The sequence below is a fragment of the Ursus americanus genome, chromosome 25 (genome assembly GCF_024610735.1).
Source record: "Ursus americanus isolate L20-20 chromosome 25, mUrsAme1.1.p, whole genome shotgun sequence".
NCBI lineage: Eukaryota > Metazoa > Chordata > Mammalia > Carnivora > Ursidae > Ursus > Ursus americanus.
The window spans coordinates 5088775-5101719 of NC_142151.1; the positions used below are offsets into that span (position 1 = coordinate 5088775).

The window sequence follows — 12945 nt, forward strand, 5'->3', positions numbered from 1 at the left end:
GTTATCTCGACCCAGCCCGATGGACCAACCCGGGGAAAGGTCCGCATTCACACTGCCTTTCTGTAAGGAAAGCGGGGCAGAGTTATCAGTTCAGACCCTGCTCAGCGTGGAGGAAGGCCTGAGAAGGAGGTTGGCATACAGAAACAGGTGTTTATTCAAATGGAAAGCAACTGAGCTGAAGGCCTGCCCCTGGGCCCGGGGTCCGCAGTCACAGAAGCAGCAAGAGGCGGAAGGGAAAAGGCAGGGCCGGGAAAGCCGAGGTGATGGGGCGAGGCAGGAGGGATGAGGGGATCCTTATTACACGTGTGCTGGTGAGCCCCCTCCTCTTCTGACGGCAGGGAACGCAGCAGGGAAAGGCAAGACCAGAGGTCACAGGGCAGTTGGGTGGTATCCTGCTTCTCCTCTGGTCTACCCTGGGCTCAAGACTTGGTTTCCACTCCAAGGGCCCCAGTTCCCTAGCTGAGGTTAGTTAGACCACCGTCTTCCTCTACCCCTAATCCATGACCCGAGAGACCGAAACCAGCCAGAAAGACACTCGGGGGTCTGGCTCCTGAAGGTCTGGGTTCCTCTCTTCACAGTGAAGACGAAAAGCCTCCTTGTCTTTTTGCTTTGGCTCAGAGCCTGGCGGGGTATAGAAAGCCACTGATTTCAAAATAAGACAAGCTCAAGCTCAGGAGGCCAGAGATGAGGGGAAGGGAGAGGGTCTAATGAGGTGAGGAGTTCTAGAAATAAGAAAGAATAGTGGTTAGGTGAAATCTGAGTACTGAGCACCCTGCCATCCTGTCCACCTTGTGGGGGCAGTTCCTGACAGCGCTCCTCCACCCCACCCACCCCCTGAAGTTCAGGGTCCCAATGTGTAACAAAAGCGAGTGGAGGAGAGCTGCCTGGAGAAATAGTAGAGGTCAGTCCAAGGTCTTGCACAGGGTGATCACTGGCTTCAGATGTTGGTAACCCCAGAAAAGGTAACTAAGGAAGCTCCCAGCCTTGTGAGCCTGGCATGCCTCTACCAACTCACCTTCCCATTGCATTGGAGTATTCAGTTGCCTGTTTCTTCCCCCACTCAACTGTGAGCAGTGTGTGCAGAATCAGAAAGGTGGGCATCAGCAGGGACAGGGCCCCGGGTGGGTGAGGTGCGGCAGTCCAGTTGGGAAAGGTAACGAGCCCCAGAAGGCAAGGGGAGGGGCATGGGAGTGAAGGCCACCGAGGGGTGGGTGGGCAGGGGACAGGCGAAGGATGGTACAAGCCGCAGCCTTTGACTCGGGCCACTTCCTACCACGCCATGCTTAACGTCCTTTTCTGCAGTCCTGACTTGGAGGAGAATGGGAACAGAGAAGCCAGGCCCCTGAGATCACGGGCCCTCTCTCTGGAAGACTCCTGGGGGATTGGGCAGTGGCTGAGAAGCAGTGAGGAATGTGGCCAACTGAGGGAAACGGGACGGCAGGGTCAGGGTGGCAACAGGAGGGACAGACATGGTCGTCCCCAGCTACCCCATTCCCCCATACAGCTCTTCCCCAAGGCAAGGTCCTTCCCCTGGGGACCGACTGGTTCGGCAGTCACTGGCCAGGCTCTTGGTACAGAGGCAGGAAGGGCAGCTCTGGGAAGGGAGCTCTCAGGCGCAGTACTCCACGCTCCAGGTCGATACAGCACTGTGGGGAAGGGCAGGGACACAGCACCCCCCTCAGCAGGGAGCCCTCTCTCGGGCCCTCCCACTTCCCACAGCCTCCCCCTACTCCTCGTTCTTCCCCTTTTCCATTCATCTGGCTGGGGGGAAGTGGGACCTGGTTCTTACTTTTCACGTGTGGGCAAATGAGGTACTGCTAAGGGAGCGAAGGTGAGCTCAGGACGTCTCCAGGTCTTTCCCATCAGAAGCTGACCCACGCTCCGCACCTGTGCCTTTTACCTCCTTTGCCAGCCCTTTGGGTCAGGCCACAGTGTGGGTCAAGCGCTAGCATCATCCTTACCTTGAGAGAAAGCAGAGTCTGTAGTCCAAGGCAGAACTCGGGACTCTCAACATCTGCAGGAATCATTTGAAAACAGAAGAGGCTGGAGGGGCCCTTGGTAGTCATGGTGCCCTCCTGTCAACACTCGCTCCTTGTCTGCCCACCCCCCTCCCCCAGGTCTGAGGATCTGGGCCCCGAGACTGGGGACACCTCGGAGGGTGCCAGCTTTTGCCACAGCCAGGAGAGGAAGAAGGGGGCTGGGAACGAAGGGAGGACTCACCCACCACCTGGGCCGAGCAGGCCACCGTCTCCTGGCCCAGCTGCAGCTCCAGCTGCTCCACCTGGGTGGGGGGCCCAGGTGCCAGGCCCCCACCTGGGGCTTTGAGGACCTTCTTCCCTAACCTGTATTTGGGAAGCAAGGGTTATGGCCACCACAACCCCCAGCCCCAGCCCCTTAGCTCACACCCCTCCCCGCCGCCACACTTGGGTGCTCATCCAGTCCTTTGGCCCCACGTGGGGTCTAAATCCTTGTCTTTGCTATTAGAGCCCCCCACCCCCCGCTTTTTTTTTTTATTTTAACTACAGCTTTCTTGATATACCACGAAAGTCACCCTTTTATAAACACAGTGGTTTTTAGTATATTTATAGAGTCATGCAACTACTACCATCTCATTTCAGAATATTTTCTGAGTATTTCCCGCCATCCATTCTTCCGGGTCGCGCTCTTACCCCAGGCGGCTGAGGCACCCAGCGGAGATCTGGTTGTGGTGGGTGCCCGTGTCCACAGCCACCCGAAGCTCCTGGTCTCGGCACTGAGAAAGAGGTTTGTGGGGGACTCTGTGAGCCCCCGAGGGAATGGATCGGGCTTGGATCCTTCACCTTTCCCAGCCCTCTGACGAGTCCCTCTCCAAAACGAGGGAAGGGAAAGAACCGAATCTTTCAAAGTGGTTTCTATGGCAATCATCCAGTTGAGGCCAACCCGGCTCTTAGATGAAGGGATCAAAAAAGGGAGCAGAGCTGCCCATGGTAAGTCCAATACACTTGGGAACAATTTGACCGGAAACAGTTCGGTTTGTGTAGAGGAATTCTGGGGAAGCTGAGGGCCTAGTTTAGAGAGGTCTGCGTGAGGGACAGAGGAGGGGGTGAGAGGACCAGGCCGCCTGCCGGGAACTGCAGATGCGACAGGCTCACCGTGGAGACGAAGACCGGTTCGCTTTCTTCTGGGTATATACAGACGTTTTGGGTGACGCTCGGCTATCCCAAACGCAGTTTTCTCATTCCAGACGTGTATCGAGCACGTACTGAGATTTGTGGCAGGAGGGCGCAGGGGTGAATCTGGGCTTGGGTGTGAGGGAAGCGTCAGTGACTAGTGCATGGTCGAAAGTGTTAAGGTCTACAAAAGGATTGCCAGTGACGTGCCCGAGACGAGAGGGAGGAGAGGCTGTTTCTGGGGAAGGTCAGAAGAGGCTTCCAGGAGGAGGTACCATTGGGGCCTTAGGCTGTCACCTTGGGGGACACGCGCTTCTTCTGAGTGTGTGGGGGGTGGGAGTGTTGCAGGATACATACGTGATGCACTGTTCACGGACATAGGAGACACCGTAGGGGACTGACACTCACATTTGATGATTACACTTGATAAAGGGACGGGGGAATGGTGATGACAGGTGGAACAGCACAGAGGGAAGATGGGTTGAGGCAGAGAGTAAAGAATGTACAGGATCCAATGTTTTGGTCCAGGCTTAGGGTAGAGATACCTTTTCTCCCTCCCTCCTTCCCTCACCACCCGGGGGAGAAAGGAGGGTGGCTGAAGTGAGCCAGTCACAGGCAGGGCTGTTCATGAAAAAAAAAAGCTGGTGCCCTGGGGGGCCTCTCACCTTGCAGTTGACCAGAAGAGCCGGGATCTCCGTCTTGCTGGTCCTCCTGCTCTCCTGGCCACAAACCAGGGCCTGCACCAGGGGAGACTCCCCCTGCAGCCGACTCTGGCTGCCCTCCACCAGGCGTCTTTGGATCACACTGTGCGGCTGCTGGCTCCGTCACAAAACAGAGAAGGCAGACAGCTCTAAACCCGAGTCTCTGGGCTGGCCACTCAGTTCTCCCACCTTAGTCATCCCACAACATTCCCCCCAACCCCACCCCAGCCCTGCATCTCACAGGAATAAGGAGCTTACCCAAGGATCCCAGCAATCAGAGCACTATAGCAGAGTGAACCCCAGTATGACACCCTGCCAGCTGGCTGGGGCCCCAAGAGATTGCCCAGCGATGAAGAAGTGGGAAGAGAATAGTCCATTCTAGATCAGACTGACCAACCTATAGGCGACGGGACCTCCCAGGAACTAGTGTTCTGCTTGGGGAGCTTTTATCTCTGGTCTAGAACACATAATTTTTGGCTTTTTTTTTTTCTCTGTTTCCCCCTTTGACCTCACCCTTCCATGGGCTGCGGATCCCAGGGTTGATGATGGGATGATAAAACATCAGCAACAACAGAAGACAAAAGAAGTCGTATCTTCAAAACTACGATGCTTGAACTCTCCCTCACCCGAAACCACCTTCCCTCCGTCCAGTCACTTCACTTCCTAAGTTCTGCCCACTTTGCCTTCTGTATGTATGGACTCCATCCCTGCTTTGTAGGACTGGTTCACCCCAGCTGGCCCGGGTCACTGGACCACCTCCCTAAGATCGTAAGAACCTGCCTCCAGTACAGCAGCGTCTCACATACACCTGCTCAGAGCCGATGATGATCTAAAACCCTCTCGATTCCAAGTGTGGTCCTCAGATCAGTAGCTTTCGCGTCACTTGGAAGCCTGCTAAAAATGCAGAATAGACCTGCTGAATCAGAATCTTCCTTTTCACAAGATGCCCTGATGATTCGTGTGCATGTCAGAATCTGAGAAGCTCCCAAGTAAAACAAAACTGTTACTCCTGTTTAAAATCCATCAAAACACAGCCGCCTCCTGTCGCTTACATGATAAAGCCCAAACTTTTTAAGGTGAGGCACAGCCCTGGTGTTCCGGCCACTGCCTGGTCTTCAGCCTCATCCCCCGCTCGGCACATCTGCCCCCTGCCCCTGCTTGTACTGCTTGCACCAGGCTGCCATTCGCCTCCGCGCCTTGGCTCCTGCTCAATGGCCCTCCGGAGACTCCTCTTTCTCATTCTCTAGGCCAGACTGGATGACTGGTTCCACATACTTCGTTCAGGAACTGCTCTTTATTTGAGAGAGAGGTTTTTATCTAAGTCTGAAATCCCATACATATCCTGTAATTAAATTGCAGTTTACCTCCTCCAGGAAGCCCTCTCTGACTTTTGTACTCTTCATTCTACACACCAGGCTGGGGCCAGCACCCCTTCTCTTAGCTCCCTTTGTCATGCTTCTCACAGATGGGATTTGTGGGTTTTACTCCCCCATTAGCCTGGAGAGCCTGTGAGGTCAAGTCTTCATATCCCAAGGCTTAGCTTAGCATATAGTAGGCACTCAATAAATGTGTGTTGACAAATGACTATAACTGTCCAGGCTGCACACATGCTTCTCCACCTGTCCTCTCTTCTTGGGAACCTGGGATTGTTTTTCTACCCTTGGTTTAATGAGGCCCTTGAGACCGGCTGCTCCTGCCAGCAAGGCTGCCAGCAGGAGACCCAGCTCTGGGAAAGGGCAGTGAACTCTGGGGCTGGCCGGAAAGAGTGGTCCTGCTGTTCCCAGCTCTCCTCCCTCCTTTCCCACGATGGATACAGGCGTCAGGCCCCCAGCGCTGGGCAGTTGGCTCCAGAGTCGTCCTAGGGAGGGAGACAGTGGGGTCCTCCCTGCCCGTCAGTGTCTTCACTCCCAAAGCCACACAATGTAACTGCTTGACATCAATCTGGGAGGTCCTGAAGGCAGAGGGGGAAGTGAAAATCTCAGGACTTCTCATCAGAAGGCTGGACCTGCCATTCTGGGATTGTAGTGGTAATAGAGCCTCTTCTCCAGGGCCAGAAAGATGTAGGATGGTCTCCAAACCATAGAGCCTTTGAGGTCCTAGCCACCGGGAGCCAAAGGACCAGCTCCCCTGTTGTCCTGTTTCTATTTCTCAGCTGTGCTCACTGTGTATGCAAGGAGGGAGCAGCCCTGACATTCCCTGAACTGAGATCTCAGTCTGGTCACTTTTCCTCTCTGGGAACTGCTGGGAATCAGCTGGGTATCAGCTGGCTCTCGGCTGGGTTCCTGGTGGGGGAACACTGGGAGGAATATGGTAGGGCTAGGTCAGGAAAGGGAGGGACTGCGTTAGCCTCCTGGCTGACGCCAGGCTGAGGCCCCTGGAGTTGACTTTGTGCCTCTCAGGTAGCTGGACTGCCCTCCTCTCTGACCCTCTGATGAGGAATAGGGTGAGGGTACAGAGAGCTTCCAAAGCCTTCCTTTCTTCTAGGAGCCAGAGGCCAGATAGGATTCCATGTTCTCTAGACTCTACAGAGCTTATTTTCTCTCTCGAGCTAAATGGAGTCGTAGCTGGAGGAACAATCCTAATTAGAGCTTAGACAGCGCTTTCTATTTTCCAGGCGCTCTTCGAAGCCCCTTCTAGGTATTAGTTTGTGCCACTCCCACAGCAACCCGATCAGGGAGATACTACTAATTTCGTGCTCATTTAGCAGATGAAGAAACAAGCTCAGAGACATAAAGCAACTTGCCCAAGGTAGTAAGTGGCAGAGCCAGGATCTGAACCCAAGCAGCCTGGCTCCAACCGTGCTCTTCACCACTCTCTCAGAGAGACATGAGTATACGCAGCTGTCCCCTGACCCACTCACCTCCTTGTTGTTATGTGCCCCCTCCCCATTCCCTCTGGAGGCTACAGCTGCTCTACAGAGATGGAAGGGAAGGAGCCTGGAAGGGCCAGTCCCCCTACAAGGGAGCAAAGGGGGCCCTCGGGAAGGGCCAGTGCCCCTACAAGGGAGTAAAGGGGACCCTCGGGAGGCTGGTGGCCCAAGCAAGAGCCATACAAAACCCTGGGGCTCTGGAAAGGACAGAGGCCCTTACTGCTTCCATTGTGCAGGGGAAAGGCGAATGAATGGCCAGAACTGGTAGGAGGGAATCTGTTGTTTCGGGATAGGACAGAAACCGCAACCCTAAACTGGTTCAGGCCTCCAGGCCCTTCCAGCAGCAAATGACTGCTCCAGAAGGTTCCTGTGTCCTTGTAAGCCTCTTCTCCTAAAGAGCACAGCTCCTCATCACCCCAAGATAAACCCTGGACTATTTGGGAGAAGCGGAGCACTGCGAAGAGGGTCTCCCAGAGCCACCAAGCCATGGGGACAACCCCAACGAAGAGTCTGAGAACGGTCAGAATGGAGCCCCTCAAACTGGGACTAGCTCTGCCCCATTCTCAGCAAGGGAAAGGGCATCTGAAGGCTTAGGGACTGTCCTTTCCAGCCCCCCCCCTCCCCAGGATACAGGGAGATGGAGAGAAGGATGGGGAGAGGGCTGCCTCACCAAGTCCTTGGAGGTGCCGAGCCTCTTGAGGCTGTCCAGGGGGAGCAGGTCGGCAGAGTCTTTGTGCAGGAACTGGGTGGCCTGTCTGAGACGGCGCTGCTGGCTTAGGGGGCCTCGGTCCCCAAGCGCTGCCTCCTGTCCCCTCCTCCTGGAGTCTCCCTCCTCTCTCCTGGCCTCCTGCCTGGTGCTCACGGCCCCTGCGGGGCTTGCCGAGCTTGATGAGCAGGGTGGGGGCTGCTGAACCGTCCTTCCCTCCATCCCCTCTGCCTCCTGTGGCCCGGGCCGCGCTTCCCGCCTGCCCCCGCTCCCGGGGCGGCAGCTCTCCTGAAGGGAGGGTCTCCACGGGGGCAGAGGAATCAATAAATAATGTGCCGGAGCAGCCGCGTCAGACACCAATTTCCAGAGATTGCAGTAGAGGGAGTGAGGCTCCGGCTGGAAAAACCCAGCACTTGGGGCGGGGGGGGGGGGGGGGGGTTGGCAGGGCCTGCAGGTGGCAGGCTCTGCAGCGCATCCAACTCTGGGGTCCTGGTCCGAGTGGCTGGTGGAAGGCGTGTGTGTGTGTGTGTGTGTGTGTGTGTGTGTGTGTGTGTGTGTGTGTCTGCCTGCAAGCGCGAGGGGGTGTAAGAGTGTTGTAAACTGTCAGGGTGTCCATGCCAGCTTGTTTGAAAGGCAGTGCCTGTGGGCGTGTGGGGGAGTCAGCCTGCGTGCTTGGTGCGTGCGTGGGATGCAGGCACGTGTATCCATGTGCGTGTGCCCTCCCTTCTCGGGGCTGCCCCGCTGCTCTCTCCACTGGGCTTCTCTGCAGTTCGGGGTGGGGTGCAGGCCAATAACTAGGTTCAGAGCAAAGGGGGGGAGCCTCAGAATGTCCTTCCCTCCTCTCCTCTCCGTCAGCAGGAGAGGCTTCACCTTTCTGGGTCTTGACCTTTCGGCGTGGCAGGGGTCAGAATCTAGCTAATTTACTCTGGGTTCTGGGTTCCAGGGGGCAGGGGCGGCAAGAGCAGCTCTGAATCTCCCCACAAGCAGGGCCCCAGCTTCTCCCTCTTCTTTACGTAAAGCTGATTGAGTCCCGGCTCTTTAAAAAGCATTATAATTCAAACGCTCAGAAAGTTATCAAGAATAACCAATACCTTTTACTGGTCACCTCGGTTAAAAAAATAACCAAACTATTATAAATATGGTTGAAGCGCCCCCTGCACCTCTCTTCCCCAGATAAAATCCCTTCCTCACTCTGGTGTTTCACCATTCCCATACTTGTCCTTTTACTCTTTACGCATATGTGTATACATGTATCTTAAGCAACATGTCGTTTAGTTTTCCCTGACCCATTACATATATCCTTCCGCAAATTGTCCTTTTTTTGCTCAATATTTTGTTAGTGAGATTCATCCGCGAGATATACATTGCTCTATTAATTCTCTTTAACAGCTGTATGTTATTCCTCTGTGAATACATCAGGTTTAGGAAATTTAGGTTACTTTTCCGTTAGTTTTTGTTTTTGTTTTTGTTTTTATTTTTTTATTTTTTAAAGATTTTATTTATTTATGTGACAGAGAGACAGCCAGCGAGAGAGGGAACACAGCAGGGGGAGTGGGAGAGGAAGAAGCAGGCTCACAGCGGAAGAGCCTGATGTGGGACTCGATCCCGGATCGCCAGGATCACGCCCTGAGCCGAAGGCAGACGCTGTAACGACTGCGCCACCCAGGCGCCCCTGTTTTTGTTTTTAAATAGGCTCCATGCCCAGCATGGCGCTTGAACTCACGACCCTGAGATCAAGAGTCACATGCCCTACTGACTGAGCCAGCCAGGCACCCCTTAGGTCATTTTTCATTTACGAACAGTGGTACTATGAACATTTTTACACATACCTCCTGGGCACACGTGTAAACATTTCTCTAGACCACATCCCTGGGTGTGGAATGGCTGGGGCATCAGATACACAGCTTCTCCCCCATTCGCATAATGCCAACTTGTCCTCCAGAGTATTTATACCATTGTGCCCTCCAGTTATCAGTGTTCGGGGGCTCCTCGCCCTCCACGTCCTCACCGGCACTTGGAATCAAACCAAGCCCCAGCTCGTCTGTCATCAGATATTTCTCTCCAGCCTTTTATCTTCACCATCATCAAAATGCATCGGGTCAAGCACCTGCTTGCATGGGTTGAACACGTGCAGGATGGGAGCCCCAATTGAGCCCTGCTCCTTAGGGGCGCAGTCTGGTCCAGATATCACCAAGGCGCACGCACACATTCAGACAGACAAGATTTCCGATGGCCTCCTACAGACCCAGTCTGTTTGAGGCATTTTCACAGGCATGACAATTATATGAGGAAGAATTGCATTGTGATCCCTGTTTATAGGCGAGAGAAGAGCAAAGTGTTATGGGTTAAATTGTGTCCCCCACAAATTTGTACATTAAAGTCCCAACTCCCAGCACTTCAGAATGTAACCTTATTAGGAGATAGGGTCTGTAAAGCGATAATGACGTTAACATGAGGTCACTAGTCCAACATGACTGTGTCCTTACTAAAAGGGGAAATTCGGATACAGAGCTGTACACAGGAAGAATGCCACATTAACATGAAGGCTGAGAATGGGTGATGCATCTATAAGGCAAAGGACGCTAAATGTTGCCAGTATCCACCAGAAGCTGGGAGAAGGAGGGCCTGGGCCAGATCCTTTCTCAGTACCCTCAGAAAGAACCAACCTTGCCGGCACCTTGATCTTGGACTTGCAGCCTCCAGAACTGTGAGAATACATTTCTGTTGTTTAACCCGTCCAGTTCATGGTACTTGTTATGGCAGTCCCTGAAAGCTAATCTACTGAGACTTAGAAATCTCACCTGGCATTCAGTTACTAAATAACAGAGCCGGGAAACCCTGGTGTTCTGTCTCCCAAGTCCTGCTCAATGTCCACCAGGCAGAAAGAGAAGACTGATGAAGACGATAAGCACAGAATGAAAACAAAACTGTAGTATGATTCCATTGATCGAGTTCTGGCCCACCCACATCCTGGTTTCATTTACACTCAGTTTCAGAGGAATATTCCAGTTCCCTCCCATGCCTTGATGTCCATTGGCCGCATCTTTGCCAGGGGTAGAGTTCAAAGAGGATCCACTGACACATTGCACTGGTTCCTGTGGTCCCTTCACTGGGGCCAACCAAATGCATTGATGGATCAGTGAGTGGCCTACGTACTACCATGCTGGATGGGCCCAATGCCGAAAGGTATCTCCTCCAACTGTATTTTTGGCAATTCACTCCTTAGGTTTAAAAATTCTTCAACATCTTCAAGAGCTCTTGATTAATTCATTTTCTTTTTGGAAGAGTAATGCTATTAATGAACAAGAATGAGATGATTCCAGAGCACTTAGCAAAGTTGCCTTGAGCCAGGCTGACAACATGGATGGGATGTTTCTGAACTCTTAGGTGCACTTGGGTCTGCAGACTGAACCCCAGGGAAGAGTAAACATACCTTTGGTGTAGAATGGAGACTTGGGAATTTGCGATTTGGGTGGGGTGAGGTTGGGGACAGCATCACCTCAATTCCAGTTGCTCTGACAAGGCCTTTGTTGCCTGGCGGTGGAAGCACTGGTGCTCAGGAAATGCCATTCTCTGGAATGTGGTTGTGTAAGAGTCAAGTTGGTCCCTGTGTTCTGTGGCCCAAACTAATGCTCTCTATTCACTATCTATCACACCATCTTGGAGTGGGACTCAGGGGTAAGGAAACTCTCTTTTGCCTTTTTGTGATCCTTGGTTTCCTCCTTTGTAAATTTGTTTTTTCCCAAGTTGCAGGGAGAATGGGAATGTTCTGGCAATGCAAAACTCTGAGTTCTTCTTTCTCAGGAGCTAAAGAACTCCTTTTGATAAGATGATGAACCCAATGCAATCTACTCATTCAATGCAATCCACAGAACTAGAACAAACAATCCTAAAATTTGTATGGAACCACAGAAGACACTGAATAGCCAAAGCAAGCTTAAAAAAGAAAAACGAAGCTAGAGGTATCACAATTCTAGAATTCAAGTTATATACAAAGCTGTAGTAACCAAAACAGTATGGTACTGGCACAAAAACAGGCACATAAATCAATGGAACAGAAAAGAGAGCCCAGAAATAAACCCATGCTTATATGGTCAGTTAATCTATGACAAAGGAAACAAGAACAATAGGGAAAAGACAGTCTCTTCAGCAAATGGTGTTGGGAAAACTGGACAGCAATATGCAAAAGAATGAAACTGGACCACTTTCTTACACCATACGCAAACATAAACTCAAAATGGATTAAAGACATAAATGTAAGACCTGAAATCATAAGAATCCTAGAAGAAAACATAGTCAGTAAACTCATGGGCATCGAACTTAGCAACACTTTCGTGGATCTGACCCCAAAGGCAATGGTAACAAAAGCAAAAATAAAACAATTGTGACTACACCAGAATGAAAAGCTTCTGCCCAACGAAGGAAACCATCATAAAACAAAAAGGCAACCTACTGAATGGGAGAAGATATTTTCAAGTGATGTATCAGGTAAGGGGCTAATATTCAGAGTGTATAGGGAACTCATACAACTCAATACCAAAAACACCCCCAAATTATCCGATTTGGGCAGAGAACCTGAAGAGACATTTTCCCAAAGAAGACATACAAGGCTTACGTGGTCAACAGACACATGAAAAGATACTCAGCATCACTCTTCATCAGGGAAATGCAAATCAAAACTGCAATGAGCTCTCCCCTCACACTGGTCAGAATGGTGTGCTGGCAAGGTGCTGGCGAGGGTGTGGAGAAAGGGATCCCTCTCGCACTGTTGGTGGGAATGCAAACTGGTGCAGCAACTCTGGGAACAGTATGCAGTTTCCTTAAAAAACTAAAAATAGAGCTATCACATGATCCAGTAATTCTACTTTTAGGTATTTACCGCCCAAAAATGAAAACACTAATTCAAAAAGGTATATGCACCTCTATGTTTATTGCAGTGTTATTTATAATAGTCAAGATATGGAAGCAACCTAAATGTCCATTAATAGATATATGGATAAAGAAGATATGGTATAAAATCTCAGTACTGGGTATTTACCCACAGAAAATAAAGACACTGATTTGAAGAGATGTATACACCCTTATGTATATTGCAGCACTATTTACAATAGCCAAATAATGGAAGTGGCCCAAGTGTCCATCCATAAATGAATAAAGAAGATGTAGTTTACACACACACACACACACACACACACACACACACACACAGGAATACTACTCAGCCATAAAAAAGGATGAGACCTTGCCATTTGCAGCGACATGGATGGACCTAGAGGATATTATGTTAAGTGAAATAAGTCAGACAGAGAAAGGAAAATGTCACATAATTTCACTTATATGTGGAATCTAAAAAAACCAAAACAAACAAATAAACAAAAAGCAGAGCTGATCCATAAGCACAGAGAACAAACTGATGGTTGCGGAGGGCAGGGGGTCGAGGGATAGGCAAAGCAGGCAGAGTGGTTAAGAGGTACAAACTTCTAGCTATAAAATAAATAAGTCATGAGGGTGAAAATTACA

The 12945-nt window shown here is 51.4% G+C and overlaps 1 protein-coding gene across 2 annotated transcripts; it reads right to left on the minus strand.

Annotated features, from left to right (window-relative positions):
- Positions 1–46: 46 nt before the first annotated feature.
- Positions 47–7774, minus strand: NRIP2 (nuclear receptor interacting protein 2). Of its 2 annotated transcripts, XM_045781207.2 has the most exons (6): positions 7390–7774; positions 3815–3964; positions 2670–2752; positions 2221–2342; positions 1962–2014; positions 47–1646 (listed from the first exon to the last, which is right to left on the minus strand). In XM_045781207.2, exons 1-6 carry the CDS (start codon positions 7645–7647, stop codon positions 1554–1556), a joined length of 759 nt encoding a protein of 252 aa, XP_045637163.2. In that variant the 5' UTR covers positions 7648–7774; the 3' UTR covers positions 47–1553. The 2 variants fall into 2 exon arrangements, with proteins under 2 accessions (XP_045637163.2, XP_087711665.1); XM_087855539.1 differs by having other exon boundaries at positions 47–2014.
- Positions 7775–12945: the final 5171 nt, after the last annotated feature.